Here is an 18,427-nt window from a genome sequence, read left to right on the forward strand (position 1 = left end):
GAGACCCGGGATCGAATCCCACGTCGGGCTCCCGGTGCATGGAGCCTGCTTCTCCCTCTGCCTATGTCTCTGCCTCTCTCTCTCTCTCTCTCTCTCTCTCTCTCTGTGTGTGTGTGTGTGTGTGTGTGTGTGTGTATGTGACTATCGTAAATAAATAAAAATTAAAAAAAAACTTAAAAAAAAATAAAAAAATAAAGCAACCCAAGTGTCCATCAAAAGATGAGTGGATCAAAAAAAAAAAAAAAGATGAGTGGATCAAGAAGATGTTTGTGTGTGTGTATATATATATATATATATACACACACACACACACACACACACACACACAATGGAGTATTACTCAGCCATAAGAAGATGAGATCTTGCCATGCGCAACAGCATAGATAGACCTAGACGGTAGTATGCTAAGTGAAATAAGTCCGAGAAAGACAAATACCAAAGATTTCAGTTATATGTAGAATCTATAACATAAATGAATAAATAAAAAGCAGGAAAAGACCCATAAATACAGAGAACAAACTGACGGTTATCAGAGGGGAGTGGATAGGAGAAGGGCAAAATGGTTGAAGGGGAGTGGGAGATACAAGCTTCCAGTTACGGAATGAATAAATCATGGGGATAAAAAGTATAGCATAGGGAATATAGTCAATAGTACTGTATGGCAATAGATGGTAGTTATACTTGTGGTGAGCCCAGCATAAAGTATAGACTTGTTAAATCACTGTGTTGTATACCTGAAACTAATGTAACATTATGTGTCAACTATATTTAAAAAAAAAAAAAAACAGAGGTGTCTGGGTGGCTCAGTTGATTAAGCGTCTGCCTTCGGCTCAGATCATAATCTCAGAGTCCTGGGATTGAGCCCCCCATCAGGCTCCTTGCTTAGCGAGGAGCCTGCTTTTCTCTCTCCCTCTGCCTGCCATGCTCTCTCTGTCAAAGAAATAAATAAAATCATTAAAAAAAAAAAAACCCATCAGCTCAAGGGGGATTAAAAAAGGCACTTCTTCTATAGTTTGGGGCAAAAATCTATAGGGGCTGAGATTTGTTAGCTAAAAACTGCCTGGTCCCCTGTACACAAAATGTACAACTATGATTGGATGTATTGCTAAATAGCTAACAAAAATAAGACCATCTGATCTTTTGTTTTTTGGACAAATTTTAGAAATGCAACAAATTTGGAAAATAAACCACTAACTCCGTAGTTAATAAGTAATGCAGATATAAGTAAAGTATGTAAACAAAAACATTTGAAATATAGGATATGAGGGGTGCCTGGGTGGCTCAATCAGTTAAGTGTTGGACTCTTGATTTTGGCTCAGGTCATGATCTCAGGGTTGGGATATTGAGCCCTGCATCAATCTTCACACTGGATGTGGAGCCTGCTTAAGATTCTGTCTCGCTCACTCGCCCAGTCCCTCACCTTGCACATACTTTCTTTCCCTCCCTCTCTCTAAATAAATAAATAAAGGGATCCCTGGGTGGTGCAGCGGTTTGGCGCCTGCCTTTGGCCCAGGGCGCGATCCTGGAGACCCGGGATCGAGTCCCACATCGGGCTCCCTGTGCATGGAGCCTGCTTCTCCCTCTGCCTATGTCTCTCCCTCTCTCTCTCTCTCTCTCTCTCTCTGTGACTATCATAAATAAATAAATAAATAAATAAATAAATAAGTAAATAAATAAATAAATAAATGTTATGAGAACCCAAACCATATAAATGTCAAATCCATAGAACTTTTTCAAATTGCAGCTCAAGCTTCAGTTACTGAATAAGAAAGTGAGGCTGGAGTCAGCTGGGTAATCAGCATTAAAGAAGGTATTCCTCAGGTAGTAGAGATTTTTCTGAATGACTTAGTACTTGTTTCTGTTTCCATTAAGAATTCCGCATGTAGGGTGCCTGGGTGGTTCATTTGGGTAAGCATCTGCCTTTGGCTCAGGTCATGATCCCAGGGTTTTGGAATTGAGCCCTGCATCAGACTCCCTGCTCAGTGGGGAGTCTGCTTCTCCCTCTCCCTTTCTCTCTCCCCCTGCTGTGCTATCTCACTCTCTCAAATACATAAATAATATCTTTAAAAAAAAAAAAAAAGAATTCCACATGTCCCAAAATCCATTCTCAACCTCTTTTGCCAATAAAGTGACTGCCCAAAATGTTAGTCATTCATTTATTCAAATATTTATGCAGATATTAAGTCTGAAGTCAAACATAAATAATTGTCATTAATTTTTTTTTAAGATTTTGTTTATTATTTATTTATTCATGAGAGACAGAGAGAGAGAGAGAAGCAGAGACACAGGCAGATGGAGAAGCAGGCTCCATGCAGGAAGCCCGACGTGGGACCGATCCTGGGTCTCCAGGATCATGCCCCGGGCCAAAGGTGGCGCTAAACTGCTGAACCACCTGGGCTACCCTGTCATTATTTTATTTTATTTTTATTTTTTTCCTGTCATTATTTTAGATCACAGATGTCTTTCCATACTCTGCTGATGTCAGTGACCAAGAGTTGACTAATTTACATTTTATTAATTTAAAATCCCTCAACCTCTTTTTCTTTTTTTCTTTTTCTTTTCTATTTTAATAAATTTATTTTTTATTGGTGTTCAATTTACCAACATACAGAATAACACCCAGTGCTCATCCTGTCAAGTGCCCCCCCCAGTGCCCGTCACCCATTCACCCCCACCCCCCGCCCTCCTCCCCTTCCACCACCCCTAGTTCATTTCCCAGAGTTAGGAGTCTTTATGTTCTGTCTCCCTTTCTGATATTTCCCAACATTTCTTCTCCCTTCCCTTCTATTCCCTTTCACTGTTATTTATATTCCCCAAATGAATGAGAACATATAATGTTTGTCCTTCTCCAATTGACTTACTTCACTCAGCATAATACCCTCCAGTTCCATCCACGTTGAAACAAGTGGTGGGTATTTGTCATTTTTAATGGCTGAGTCATATTCCATTGTATACATAAACCACATCTTCTTTATCCATTCATCTTTCGATGGACACCGAGGCTCCTTCCACAGTTTGGCTATTGTGGCCATTGCTGTTATAAACATCGGGGTGCAGGTGTCCCGGCGTTTCATTGCATCTGTATCTTTGGGGTAAATCCCCAACAGTGCAATTGCTGGGTCATAGGGCAGGTCTATTCTTAACTCTTTGAGGAACCTCCACACAGTTTTCCAGAGTGGCTGCACCAGTTCACATTCCCACCAACAGTGTAAGAGGGTTCCCTTTTCTCCGCATCCTCTCCAACATTTGTGGTTTCCTGCCTTGTTAATTTTCCCCATTCTCACTGGTGTGAGGTGGTATCTCATTGTGGTTTTGATTTGTATTTCCCTGATGGCAAGTGATGCAGAGCATTTTCTCATGTGCATGTTGGCCATGTCCATGTCTTCCTCTGTGAGATTTCTCTTCATGTCTTTTGCCCATTTCATAATTGGATTGTTTGTTTCTTTGGTGTTGAGTTTAATAAGTTCTTTATAGATCTTGGAAACTAGCCCTTTATCTGATACATCATTTGCAAATATCTTCTCCCATTCTGTAGGTTGTCTTTTAGTTTTGTTGACTGTATCCTTTGCTGTGCAAAAGCTTCTTATCTCGATGAAGTCCCAATAGTTCATTTTTAGTCATACAGCAATTTGGTAGCGTGGCAGGATACAAAATCAATGCCCAGAAATCAGTGGCATTTCTATACACTAACAATGAGACTGAAGAAAGAGAAATTAAGGAGTCAATCCCATTTACAATTGCACCCAAAAGCATAAGATACCTAGGAATAAACCTAACCAAAGAGGTAAAGGATCTATACCCTAAAAACTACAGAACACTTCTGAAAGAAATTGAGGAAGACACAAAGAGATGGAAAAATATTCCATGCTCATGGATTGGCAGAATTAATATTGTGAAAATGTCAATGTTACCCAGGGCAATTTACATGTTTAATGCAATCCCTATCAAAATACCATGGACTTTCTTCAGAGAGTTAGAACAAATTATTTTAAGATTTGTGTGGAATCAGAAAAGACCCCGAATAGCCAGGGGAATTTTAAAAAAGAAAACCATATCTGGGGGCATCACAATGCCAGATTTCAGGTTGTACTACAAAGCTGTGGTTATCAAGACAGTGTGGTACTGGCACAAAAACAGAGATCAATGGAACAGAATAGAGAACCCAGAAGTGGACCCTCAACTTTATGGTCAACTAATATTCGATAAAGGAGGAAAGACTGTCCATTGGAAGAAAGACAGTCTCTTCAATAAATGGTGCTGGGAAAATTGGACATCCACATGCAGAAGAATGAAACTAGACCACTCTCTTGCACCATACACAAAGATAAACTCAAAATGGATGAAAGATCTAAATGTGCGACAAGATTCCATCAAAATCCTAGAGGAGAACACAGGCAACACCCTTTTTGAACTTGGCCACAGTAACTTCTTGCAAGATACATCCACGAAGGCAAAAGAATCAACCTCTTTTTCTTTTCTTTGCCCTCTAAACCTTGCCCTGTCAGGATTTGAGAACCACAAATGAGAAATCTCTTGAGACTTCATTTTATGTTTATTGTTAGTAATAATAGCTTTATTGAGGTGTTATTCACCTACCATAAAATTTATCCTTTTATTTTTTTATTTTATTTTTATTTTTTTCAAAAGGGCAAACTTTATTTAATTTTTATTTATTTATGATAGACACACCCACAGAGAGAGAGAGAGAGAGAGAGAGGCAGAGACACAGGCAGAGGGAGAAGCAGGCTCCATGCACCGGGAGCCCGACGTGGGATTCAATCCTGGGTCTCCAGGATCGCGCCCTGGGCCAAAGGCAGGCGCCAAACCGCTGCGCCACCCAGGGATCCCAAAATTTATCCGTTTAAACTGTACAATTCAGGGTATCCCTGGGTCGCTCAGTGGTTTAGCGCGTGCCTTCGTCCCAGGGTGTGATCCTGGAGTCCAAGATCAAATCTCACATCAGGCTCCCTGCATGGAGCCTGCTTCTCCCTCTTCCTGTGTCTCTGCCTCTCTCTCTCAGTCTGTGTCGCTCATGAATAAATAAAATCTTTAAAAAATAAAAAAATAAACTGTACAATTCAGAGGTGTTTTTTTTTTTATATTTACAGAGTTGTATGACCAACACTACTATCTAATTTCAAATACCCCAAAGCAAAGGCCTGTACCCATTAGCAGTCACTTCCTCTTCCCTTCTCTCCCCAGCCCCTGGCAGGCAAACACAAATCTACCTTCTGTCTCTCTGGATTTGCCTATTCTGAACATATCATATTACACGGAATCATACAATATATGGCTTTTAGTGTTTGGCTTCTTTCACTTAGCATAATGTTTTCAAGGTAAGAATACTTCATTATATGGATAAACCACACCTTGTGCATCCATCTATCTGTTGGTGAATACTTGAGTTGTTTTCACCTTTTGTCTATTATGAATAATGCTGCTATAAACATTTGTGTGCATATTCTCATATGCACGTATGTTTTCAGTTCTCTAGAGTACACATTTAGGAGTGGAACTCTTATGGTAACTGTATGTTTAGCTTTTTGATAAACTGCCCATCCTTCCCATATCCCCTGTACCATTTCACATTCCTACCAGCAACATATGAAAGTTGTAATTTCTGTATCCTCACCAATATTTGTTATTTTCTGGGTTTTTTTTTTTTTTTAATTATAGCCATGCTAGTAGATGTGAAGTGGTATCTCATTGTGGTTTTGATTTGCATTTCCCTAATGCCTATGATATGGTGCATCTATTCAGTGCTTGTTAGCCTTTGTCTTCTCTGGATAATGTCTGACCATTAAAAAGAATTGGGTTATTTAGTCTCTTACTGTTGTGTTATAGGAGTTCTTTATATAACCTGGATATGTAGACCCATACTGTACATTTACAAAGTTGTAGTTTATTTGTTTACTTTAAAGCCTACCCTAATTACTTCTTTATCTCTCTCCCACCTCCCACAACAATCTTTCTTTATTCCTACTTTGAGTGTTACAGGAAGAAATTCTTTTAATATAATATGATTTGTAAAATTTTCTCCCATTCTATGAATTCTCTTGAAATTTTATTTTGTTTTTAAATTTTATTTTATCCTTTTTTATTTATTTTAAGTAATCTCTACACCTAACATGGGGTTCGAACTCACAACCCCAAGATCAAGAGTTGCATGCTCTTTTGACCGAGCCAGCTAGGCACCCCTTGAAATGTTCTTTTAAACACTGTCCTTGCTATTTGTGTTTTCCTGGCTATGGTTTAGAGTCGTCATCTCTGAGAACTGATGAAATTAATTGGACTTTTTCTTAATTTTGTGTTTGCCACAAATGTATAAGATCTGACATTTGCTGGGTCCCAGGCAAAGCATACTTTTCTTTTAGTATCAAATACTCATAGTGTCCTCTAGATTTAAAGATTTATTTATTTATTTGAGAGAGTGAGTGAGAGAGAGAGAGAGAGAGAGCAGGAAGAGGGGCAGAGGGAGAGAGAAACTTAAGCAGACTCCATGTTGATGTCACAGCCCAGAGATCACAACTGAGCTGAAACTAAGAGTTGGACACTTAACAAATACCTTTAAACATTAAGGTACCACATGCTGCTATGCAGCCTAAATTTCTGTTCTTTTTTTTCTTTTTTTAGATTTTATTTATTTATTCATGAGAGAGAGAGAGAGAGAGAAAGGCAGAGGCACAGGCAGAGGGAGAAGCAGGCTCCATGCAGGGAGCCTGACGTGGGATTCGATCCCAGGTCTCCAGGATCAGGCCCTGGGCTGTGGGTGGCATTAAACTGCTGAGCCACCCAGGCTGCCCTAAATTTCTGTTCTTGAGTGAGTTTTCATCCTCTGCCTGCCCTCCTCCTCCTATGCCTTTTCTGCTTGTTCTGTCAAGGGCAGCATAGGATAGGGTAGGATATGATTTTTCTGCTTAATTTGGGAAGAAATATGGAGCTTTAACTGTTTAGGATTTGGTGCTTTGGAGTAAAAGATGTTTTTATTTTTTTTATTATTTTTTTTTAATATTTATTTATTTATTTATTTATTCATTCAGAGAGAGCAAAAGAGAGTCAGAGACACAGGCAGAGAGAGAAGCAGGCTCCATGCAGGGAGCCCGACGCAGGACTCAATCCCCAGTCTCCAGGATCACACCCCGGGCTGAAGGCAGCGCCAACCGCTGCGCCACCGGGCTGCCCTAAAGGATGTTTTTAAAGAGGAAGCAAGGGCAGCCCGGGTGGCTCAGCTGTTTGGTGCCTGCCTTTGGACCCGGGCGTGATCCTGGAGACCCTGGATCGAGTCCCACGTCAGGTTCCCTGCATGAAGCCTGCTTCTCCCTCTGCCTATGTCTCCACCTCTCTCTCTCTCTCTCTCTCTCTCTCTCTCTCATGAATAAATAAATAAATAAAATTTAAAAAATAAAATAAAGAGGAAGTGCTTCTCAGAAAATATCTTCAAGCAATGGGGTGTGCAATAGCAGTAGATGAACTCAGAAACATAAAGCTAAACAAAAGAAACTAGATGCAAAAGACAATGGGGTGTGCAATAGCAATAGATGAACTCAGAAACATAAAGCTAAACAAAAGAAACTAGATGTAAAAGACTATGACCTGAATTGAATATGTATGAAGTATGATTCCATGTGTAGCAAATGTCCAAATGAGGCAAATATAGAGACAAAAAGTAGAATAGTAGTTGCTAAAGGCTGCAGGTGAGAAGAGGGAGTGACTACAAGTGAGTGCAGGATCTTTCTGGAAAAATGTAAATGTTAAAAATTGAATTATGGCGATGGTTGCACAATTGTAAGTTTATTAAAAAATTATTGAATAGTTGTACACTTAAGGAAAAGAAAAAGAAAATATCTATATGGTTTCAATTAGTTTTAACATCCCGTAGTATCCAATGAGATTGTTTTCCTTCAGATTTATTTTTTGTTGTTTATTTTGCTTATATTTAGAAACTAAAGATTTTTATCTTATATGCTTCTCTTTTTCTGTGTCCTGTGTCACAGCTCTCCATCCTGCTGAAGAACCAAGATGATCTTGATAAAGCAATTGACATATTAGATAGAAGCTCAAGCATGAAAAGCCTTAGGATATTGCTGCTGTCCCAGGACAGAAACCATGTAAGTAGCCCCTATGATGGCCTGGTAGCTAAAGACAAAACTTGCTGTGCTTTAGGAGTTTACCTGGCTTCCTTGACAGAATTTTGTGTTCCTCAACTGCTGTTAAAGTAAGCACATAATGGGGGGTGTTTGGGTGGATCAGTCGGTTGGGTGTCCTACTCTTGATTTCAGCTCAGGTCATGATCTCAGGGTCATGAGATCAACCCCTGCATTGGGCTCCATGTTGGCTGTGGAACCTGCTTAAGATTTTCTCTAACCCTCTCCTTTTGTCTCTCCCCACCACCTTTTTCTCTCCCTAAAACAAATTTAAAAGTTAAAAATGAAGCAGGCATAGAAGTGCAGCCCAGCCTGAGTGGCCAGGTAGCATTTTGGATGTGATTTCACTGCAAAGTCAAGTCATCCACGTTAAAGTTGCAGCTAAAGGTTACTTGGCTTGTGACATGGGAGGAAGGAAAACATATGATAAAAGAGAAAATTCTTGGGATGCCTGGGTGGCTCAACAGTTGAACGTCTGCCTTCAGCTCAGTGCATGATCCTGGAATCCCGAGATTCTCACATCAGGCTCCCAGTGGGGAGCCTACTTCTCCCTCCGCCTGTGTCTCTGCCTCTCTCTGTGTGTCTCTCATGAATGAATGAATGAATGAATCAATCAATCAATCCAATCTAAAGAAAAAAAGAGAGAAAATTTTTTCTATATTTTTGTTATTTCAATTCAATTTGGATCCCAACAAGAGAGATTTGATGAGGGTGGGGTGTAGCAAAGGTTGCCAAGGATTTGAGACTATCATGTAAACCTCTCACAACTCCTCAGCAGTCATGCCTGTCTCTTGAGAAACATGTAGGAAACAGACTTTTCCTTCTGTTCAATGGAAAAAAGGCCATGGAGTGGGCTTCTTGTAACTTACTAGCTGCTTCCTTACCAAATGGCAGGCAATCTATCTATAGAGGCCGTCAGAAGTGAGGAATTATCCCTTAAATAACTGCTTCTTTTAAAAGGTCTTTGATGCCTATATTTCGCAAGAATGATTGCAATTTGGGTCTGTCGTCATCTTTTTCTTCTTCTTCTTTTTAAGATTTTGTTTATTTGAGAGAGAGAGAGAGATTGAGCATGAGTGGGGGCAGAGGGAGAGGGAGAAGCAGACTCCCGGCTGAGCAGCGAGAACCGATGTGGCACTCCATCCCAGGATCCCAAGATCACGACCTGAGCCAAAAGTAGATGCTTAACTGACTGAGCCACCCAGGAGCCCCCTTACCATGTATTTTTAAAAAGATGTTTTGGGATCGGGCTGTCCTACTCATTAGGGGGAGGCACAAGAGAATGCAGTTAGGAGGCCTTAGAATAAGGAAGACATTTTCTAATATTATAGACATGTCCATGTGATTGAGGATTGGTCTTCTCTGTCCCAGATGTATCTTTTTTCTAGATATGTTTTGGGAAGTATTCTGAAGTAAAATATATACTTTATTATTTTATTTCTCTGTTCAAGTTACTTACCTGCTCCTTATAGTCTTTCTTTATTGCCTCTCATAGAAGGTCTAAATATAGTCTAGCATCCAGGGTTTATCACCAGATATCCTTCTTTCCAGTTCTGCAGTCTTTCCATATCCCTCAACATACTCAGCATACTCCCACCCATTCTGCAGTTCTTCCTTATTGCTCTTTGCTAGACCATGGCTACGACCTTGTTTTTAGGATCTTACTTGATTTACCTGCTACAGAGTGGTCAGTGTTTGTGACTGCAGCCATCTTATCTTGGTTATTCCCTGTTCCTTTAGTCATTGGATATAATGTGCACACTAGTTTATAGGTTGCTTAGTAATTGCCCTCTAGTTGATACATATTTGTAAGTTTTACCCCAAAAGATTATTAAGCTCCTCAAGAGTAGGAGCTGTGATTTTTTTGTTTTGGGACCCCTTCCCCACCCATCCTTTAAAGAAAACACAATGAATGCTTCTTTTTTTTTTTTTAATTTTTTATTTATTTATGATAGGAACACAGTGAGAGAGAGAAAGGCAGAGACACAGGCAGAGGGAGAAGCAGGCTCCATGCACCGGGAGCCCGACGTGGGATTCGATCCCGGATCTCCAGGATCGCGCCCTGGGCCAAAGGCAGGCGCCAAACCGCTGCGCCACCCAGGGATCCCCAATGAATGCTTCTTAATTATTAGTAAAAGTCAAGTGGAGATGATATTCAGCAAACCCCTTCTATACAGAAGAAGCTAGAATTAGGCTTCGGTTTAATGGTGTAATTGCTTGACTAGAAGCTAGCACCCTTGATTATGATCTCTTCATTCCCTTGATGAGAATGTATAGATAAATGGTTCTTTACATCCACTTTCCCATCCTTTAAGGGGTATGCATGGCTGCAGATACTGCTGCAACACCCAAGCTGTTTGAAAAATGACCATCTGAGCTCTGATGCCTATGGCATTGCATTAGATGTTGCATAAAATAAATGCCACATTGATGCCTCTCTAAGGACTTTTATGTGTGTATGTATATATATACACATATATATATAAATTTTTTAGGACTTATGTTTTTAAAAATTACTATAAAGTCAGTATAAATTCCCCCCCTCCCCTGTCAATATAACTTTTTATAAAGCTTTACTTATTTTTAAATATTTTATTTATTTATTCATGAGAGATGAGAGAGGTAGAGACATAGGCAGAGGGAGAAGCAGGCTCCATGCAGGGAGCTCAAAGTGGGACTCGATCCCAGTACACTGGGATCACGCCCTGAGCCGAAGGCAGACACTCAACTATTGAGCCACCCAGGCGTCCCTTTATAAAATTTTAAAAAGAGAGAATTATTAGGGCGTCTGGGTGACGCAATCAACCTCTTGGTTTCATCTCATGTGTGATGCCGGGGTTGTGAGATTGAGCCCTGTTTTGGTCTCCACACCCAGTGGGGAATCTGCTTGGGACTCTCTCCCTGCTGCCTATTTTTCTCTCTCAATTAAATAAAGAAATTAAATAAAGAGAGAATTACCCTATGCAATCCTATCACTATAACACACTCATCAGTTGCTATTTACATGTACCCCTATAGTTTTGAGGTACATACTTTAAGTATTGTCATGGTAGTCCTCCAATTTTCTTTTTTTTTTTTTTTTTTTTTTTTTTTTTTTAGTCCTCCAATTTTCTAATTTATTTTTTCACTTAACGTTGTGATGCACATTTTCCCATGTTAATGTGTGATCTTTGTAATTAAAATTTATCAAGATGCATAATTCCCTTGAGTAGATATACCATAATTTAATTAAATAACCATTTTTGTTATTATCAGGTCACTTAAGCTGCCCCAACTTTTTGCATTTATAGAGATTTACATTTAAGACTAGCAGTTGTGGGAAAAAAAAAAAAGACTAGCAGTTGTGGGTAGCCCAGGTGGCTCAGCGGTTTAGTGCCTGCCTTCAGTCCAGGGTGTGATCCTAGAGACCCGGGATCGAGTCCCACATCGGGCTCCTTACATGAAGCCTGTTTCTCCCTCTGCCTGTGTCTCTGCCTCTCTCTCTGTGTGTCTCTCATGAGTAAATAAATAAAATCTTTAAAAATAAAATAAAATGCTTTAAAAAAAAAAAAAGACTAGCAGTTGTGGGGACGCCTGGGTAGCTCAGTGGTTGAGCATCTGCCTTTACCTCAGCGTATGATTCCAGGTTGGGGATCAAGTCCTGCATCGGGCTTCCTGTAAGGAGCCTGCTTCTCCCTCTGCCTATGTCTCTGCCTCTGTCTTTCATGAATGAATGAATGAATGAATGAATAAAATCTTAAAAGAAAGGACTAGTAGTGGCAATGGTAATGGTGGTGATGAAACCTTTCCTTGGGAACTTCCTCACCTAGACTTCACACTTCTTTTTTTTTCTTTCTTTCTTTTTTTTAAGATTTTTATTTATTTGAGAGAGGAGGGGAAAAAGCATGAGGCCTGGTAGGGAGGACAGAGGGAAAGGGAGAAGCAGACTCCCTGCTGAGCAGGGAGCCCAGCACGGAGCTCAATCCCAGGACCCTGAGATCATGACCTGCGTTGAAGACAGACACTTAACTGACTGAGCCACCCAGGAGCCCCACTGCAGGCTTCTTAATAAGCTCAGGAATCTCACCTCTAGAACAGTGCTTCTCTAACCATCTGTGATGAAAAATCAGTTTTATTTTTCTAATTTCCAGTCTGTTACAGACCAATTTTTTTTTTAAAGATTTTATTTATTTATTCATGAGAGACACAGAGAGAGAGAGAGGCAGAGACACAGGCAGAGGAAGAAGCAGGCGCCATGCAGGGAGTCCAACATGGGACTCGATCCCAGGACTCCAGGATCATGCCCTGTGCCAAAGGCAGGCACTAAACCACTGAGCCATCCAGGGATCCCCCAGACCAATTCTTTTTAAAACACAAAAACTGAAAAATGAAATGGTAAAATAAATGAGAGATATACAAAATATAAGACTATAGTATTTATCGTTAATTTCAGTAGACAGAAAGTCACTCTGCCAAATTGCTGTAAAAGTCTGTAGAGAGTTATTCTCTGTTTTTGTACTACCTTGTTGAGGACTGTTACACCATCAGCTGTTGCATGGTACCAGCCCCACAGATCATACTTAAGTGTGCTACTCCAGGATACCATAGCACCCTGCTGTGTCTCCAGCAGATAACTGGCAGCCACTTCATTTCTCTATAGAGTTTCTTAGCAATCTATTGCCTCATCCACCTCTTGTTACTGCTTCACTTCCCTTATACCTATTTTCAAATGTGCAGTCTCTTTCTTCTCTCTGAATTCCTTTTCTACTGATCCTTCTATTACAGCTTCTAATCTTTCCTCTTTCTTTACCCCCCACCAAGATGTATGTCTAACCCCTCCCAGCTCACCTGACCAAGGCCATGTCTTAGGCTTCATGTTGTTCTTACCTGGGAACTCCTGGAGTTTGGTCATCACAGAGCCTCCTATTAGTCTGAAGAGCCTCTCTCTAGCCTTGCTTTCTCCTGCCATTTTAGGATACTTCATCATCTCCTTCAGTAGTTCTTGCTGCCATAGGCCTGTGCCTGTTTATTCCTATTACAGACTTTTCTCTAAGCATGTGTGCATTCAACTGTGAGTTTATCTTTCTACTCTTGACCTTCTTATAACTTCCTAGACCCAAATTTTCCACTATCTTAAAATAATCTCAAGCTTAACATTCTTCTGTCACTTATATCTGAATATGATAAAAATCAAGTACCTAGTCACCTTAAATGGAGTATGGCATTTTGTTTTGTTACCTCAGATTCACCCTGACAAGGGTAAACTTCTAATCTTCTCACCTAAATGTTGCCCACTTCCCAAATATCCCATCAGTGAGTTCCATGCTATCTTGTCTACTATTTAAGTTCAAAATATCAAGGATAATCTAAAATAATGGGGCAAGTGCAGGAAGATAGGACCAAATTTGTTGAGTACAATAGCTTCGGTCTGGCCTCTGGTTAAATATAACACCTTGCATGTATAAGTGCTTTTGTCTCTCTGATTCTTGCAACTTTGAGAGATCTAGGGCAGGCAGCTGTTCTGGCCAGTCTACACCTAGGGAAACCTAGACTTAGGGTTGCTTGCCCACGGTGAACAATCAGTGATGACAGAGTTGGTCTAGAATCCAGACGTTCTGACTTGTAGTTCAGTACCTATCACTTACCCTCCGGGAGTGGGGTCTGATAACTATTATAGTGTCCTTGGAAGACCTCCTCCGGGCTCTTCCACAGTTCATTATAAGCAGAACAGAAAGTATAATGTTGCCCATGGGAAGAAGTTGTGAGGTGTTGTGTCATTCTCTATCCCACAGCTCAGAGGGTAACTGAGCTAGAAAAGGTCCAGGGAAGATGACATTTTCAAGGGGTTGGAGTCACTTTTGTATGTGAATAGCCAAAAAAGCCTGGGACTCTTTAGTCTAGAAAGGTACCCTAAGCTGTAAATATGCAGTCAAAGTCTAGGAAGCCCTGGAGAGTACAGATAATGAAAACACAGATTTAGTCACCTTATCTCAATTTGGATGAACTCTTTAAATATTGGGTTACCTTAGGAGAAGAAAATATAACTATCATAAGTATTGTAGTCTTCTGTGCAGAGTCTCTTGATGCCACCCTTGAAGCAGAGGACTAATGAGATCCAGGGTACCATTTCTCACCTTACATTCTCATGAACCAAACTGGAGCAAACACACACACACTTTTACCCTCTGCATAGTTGAATCCACTTGTTCGTTTTGTCTCATTCCATCAAATCTTTTATCAAGATAGTCTGTGGGTCAACTCTTGTAACCACTTTTTCTGCTGATCCCGTAGTTTCCAGTCACCGTAATCTTTATTGATGTGGTTCCCTGGTAATTTTTCGTGTTGTTTGTGTTAGCCACACACACTGCTACCTACAGAGTCCTTCAGTGAGATTTACACTGAATAGTCAAATGCCACCTTCTGTTTTCTATCTTTAGAACATTCTGCTGGCCACACTTTACCTGTGGGCTTTCCTTTCACTCCACCACAGTCCCCTCTTGTTTTTCCTAGCCCCACCTCCCTCTCTTTCCCACTTCTAGTTTGTGTTCAAAGTTTCCTGAATCCTTGCATGAACTTCATTTTTGTTTACTGTGCCATTCTCCTTTATCCCTCTACTAAGGTTTTCAAACTTGACTGAATATTACAAACACTTGGGGAGATTTAAAAAATACCAGTCCTTAGGGACGCCTGGGTGCCTAAGCAGTTTAGCACCTGCCTTCATCCCGGGATGTGATCCTAGGGTCCTGGGATCGAGTCCCACATTGGGCTCCCTACATGGAGCCTGCTTCTCCCTCTGCCTGTGTCTCTGCCTCTCTCTCTCTCTGTCTCTCATGAATAAATAAATAAAATCTTTAAAAAAAAGTACCAGTCCTTGGGCCCCATCTCCAGAGATTCTGTTGTAGTTGATGTGAGGTGTCTAAAGCCCCACAGGCAGCTCTAATGGGTGTCTAGAATTGAGAACTGTGAACTTAAATTGAAATATAACTCTCCTACAACCTTGCTGCTCAAAGTGTAGTCTATGGACCAGGAGCATCAGCACACCTAGAAGCTTGTTAGAAATGCAGATTCTCAGGGTACCTGGCTGGCTTAGTTGGGAGAGTGTGTGACTCTTGGTCTTGCGGTTATAAGTTCAAGCTCTACATTGGGTATAGAGATGACTTAAAAATAAAATCTTAAAAAAAAAAAATGCAGGGGATCCCTGGGTGGCTCAGTGGTTTAGTTCCTGCCTTCGGCCCAGGTGTGACTCCGGGGTCCCGGGATTGAGTCCCACGTTGGGCTCCCTGCATGGAGCCTGCTTCTCCCTCTGCCTGTGTCTCTGCCCCTCTCTCTGTGTCTCATGAATAAATAAATAAAATCTTAAAAAAATAAAAAAAATGCAGATTCTCGACTCCATCCCAGACATACTGAGTCAGAATTTGTGTTTTAACAAGGTCTCAGGTGATTTGTGCACATTAGGGTATATGAAGCCTTCCTTTGAAACCTCCATTGATCCTCTTCATCTGTTTTCCAACCTGTTGCCGTAATTTCAGCCGTTCCTTCTACAAACCAATGCTCATGCTGGCTGTGGAACCTACTTTACTGTCTCAGTTCTTAGAGTTTAAAATTGAGTCTAGAGTGTACGTTCTTTTGTACATTTCAAATTCACATTGCCAAGATTTATGGAATTCTCACTGTGTATAAGGCACTGTGTATGGGCAGCCCCGGTGCCACCTGTGGCCCAGGGTGTGATCCTGGGGACCCGAGATCGAGTCCCACATCGGGCTCCTTGCATGGAGCCTGCTTCTCCCTCTGCCTGTGTCTCTGCCTCTCTCTCTCTCTCTCTCTGTGTGTCTCTCATGAATAAATAAATAAAATCTTAAAAAAAAAAAAAAGCACTGTGTGCAAGCAGGTGTCCTCAGGGGGCTCATCATGTGGCTCTTCTCTTTCTGACTATAGGGTTGTGGCCTTTCCTTGCCCTTCACTGGCCTGTTTCCCCAGTATGTGGCTTTGACTGTTTTTTCCTTTCTGACTCTCAGCAGAGAGCTATTGCACATCGGAGGCTTCAGAAAGAACATTCCACTTCCCCTTGGTTCTGACTTCCCGTTAGAGCAAGACAGTTTGTAGAGACAGCCCTGCATGTGATAAAGTCTGGCGTGGAAAGACCAGAGGAGGCTGCTTGGCAGCTGAATTCAGCCCTGAGAGCGGGAAGCCTTTTTCCTGGAGGACAGGATATAGTTTGTTTAGGTCGAACTTTTTTTTTCTTATGTGAGGTAGAAGAGCTGGAGAAGCAAGTTGAAACTTTGATCCAAATTATTTAGCGCTCCTGACCTCCCATTCCCACTCTCTGTAGTGCTCCACGTATTTATAATCGCATCCCTATGTCACTTGCTCACCATCTACCTTCACTTTTCAGCTTTCTCAGTGCAAGGTCCCTCTTTGTTGCTTTGATTTTTTTCTAGGGCTCGTTGGGTGGCTTAACTGGAACAGTGGAAAAGTGAATGTGTGTGTGTGGTAAGCTTTCTGACTCTGTCCCGAGATCCTTGACCTCTGACAGAATGGTAGCTATGATAGCCTTTCCCAGATGAACACAACCCTGAGGTGGTTTTGCACATAAACCCCTGGTGATACTAAGCAACTGAGATTTTGCCATAATTTGTGGGGAGTGATTGTGGTTGGGGGAGAAGCAGCATATCAAGCTACTTTTAGGAATACATGTTTACCAACCAGAATTCTGCTGGGCGGAGAGGTTACTGTCATTCTCTATTCTGACCCCCCACTCGGCAGGTGATCTCGCTGCTGAAATAATTTCCTGCTATTTTTCCCAAGCTCTCTGGAGAATTTTATGAGAGGGTATTTACAACTCACTTTTCTGTTTAGCATATTATTATAGGAAAACCTATTATTCCTCCATGCCTGGGTCATCACCTCTTAAACTGGGGCATTGGGTCTTAGTGCTCAGATATCACTGAAGCTGTAAAACTACCATGAGGAAATCGTGATTTGCCCAGGTTGAGGAGTAAGATTTGGGGGGGAAGACTGGGTAGCTCATGTATTGAAAGCATGAAGACAGCTAAGAGCACGAGGAGTTCTACAGAAGGGACATGTGGGCCTCTCTTGGCCTGCCTGCTAAAGATAGTTCAACCTTTCTCCTCTTATCTTACAGACCAGTCCCTCTCCCCATTCTGGGGTGTCCAGGCAGGTGCGGATCAAAGCTTCCCAGTCTGCAGGAGATATCAATGCCATCTATCAGCCCCCTGAACCCAGAAGCAGGCACGTCTCTGTCAGTGAGTATTTCACCTCTTTTTTTCTCGTCTCATCTAATTTATCTGCCCATGCTTTTAAAAAATTAAATATTAATTAAAAACCATCATCAAAGATTTATTGACTGTTAACTCTGTGGAAAATAATCCTCTATGCCTTTATTTGGGGGGAATGGGTAGAGAAATGACCGGGATGGTGTCCTTGACTCTCACGGAGCTTACAATATAACAATGTGATGGTGTGACCAAGTTCCTTTTTAAACATGTCTGAAGAAGTGATCTCCTCAAACAATATTTTATTGTTTGAGGTCTCCAAAACTTGGAGACCTCCAACATAAACAGTTCACTCTCATTTTTGACCATTGTTTTGCTAAAAAACTAGGGACTTACAAGGTTAGGAGTAAGGTCCAAGTTTAAATTTTAACTTCAGATCTCTTGCTTATGATTCCTGAGGAGTCCTTACACTTTGAGGAAGATGTTGATCAATGAAACTTTTAGAGAATCAAACTAAGTTGTCTGGAAAGAACAGGAGACTGTTTCCATAATGTATGTGATTGGCTAACTAGGAAGAAAACTATGTAGCTGCCCCCAGACCTCCCAGGAAAGAAATCCAAGTCAAGTCTGTGCATTATACCAGATAGTCCAGTATGGCTCTGAATCCCATTTCCTCAGAGTCTGAAGAGAAAGCCCATGTCTTGAATTGTGAAATTTGTATCAAGAGGGAAACCTGACCTTACCAAACATTTGTGTTGAACCTACTGCCCTAATGTTGCTCAGACCCCTCCTACTGCTAGGAAGACAAATTCTATCCACACAGGTAGAGTTGCATCAAACTGAACTCTCTGAAGATCTTGAGCTCAGTTTGGGGAGTTCTGAACATCAATCCTGCTGCTAAGCCTGTCTGAATGATAAGCCTCCTGAGAGGGTAGCAGAAGAATGTGTTACTGAGGCACTGACTTTGCCTTATTGAGTAATTTCTGGAACTTGAGCAAACACTGGTAGTAAGTGTTGCCAAGCTGGAGACCTGTATAAGAGTTTCATATTTCTCTAGCATTGTGGATAATT

At 41.1% G+C, this 18,427-nt stretch overlaps 1 protein-coding gene across 1 annotated transcript in view; it reads left to right on the forward strand.

Moving 5' to 3' along the window:
* The window catches only part of MAP3K3 (mitogen-activated protein kinase kinase kinase 3), a 66,436-nt gene that overhangs the window by 28,330 nt on the left and 19,679 nt on the right, over nucleotides 1-18,427 (forward strand). Inside the window, exons 5-6 of the mRNA XM_041725688.1 lie at nucleotides 7,995-8,108; nucleotides 17,266-17,386. Of these exons, the coding sequence (XP_041581622.1) occupies nucleotides 7,995-8,108; nucleotides 17,266-17,386 (235 nt within the window). The remainder of the gene's footprint in view (nucleotides 1-7,994; nucleotides 8,109-17,265; nucleotides 17,387-18,427) is intronic.

Source organism: Vulpes lagopus, chromosome 12 (assembly GCF_018345385.1).
Source record: "Vulpes lagopus strain Blue_001 chromosome 12, ASM1834538v1, whole genome shotgun sequence".
Taxonomy (NCBI): domain Eukaryota; kingdom Metazoa; phylum Chordata; class Mammalia; order Carnivora; family Canidae; genus Vulpes; species Vulpes lagopus.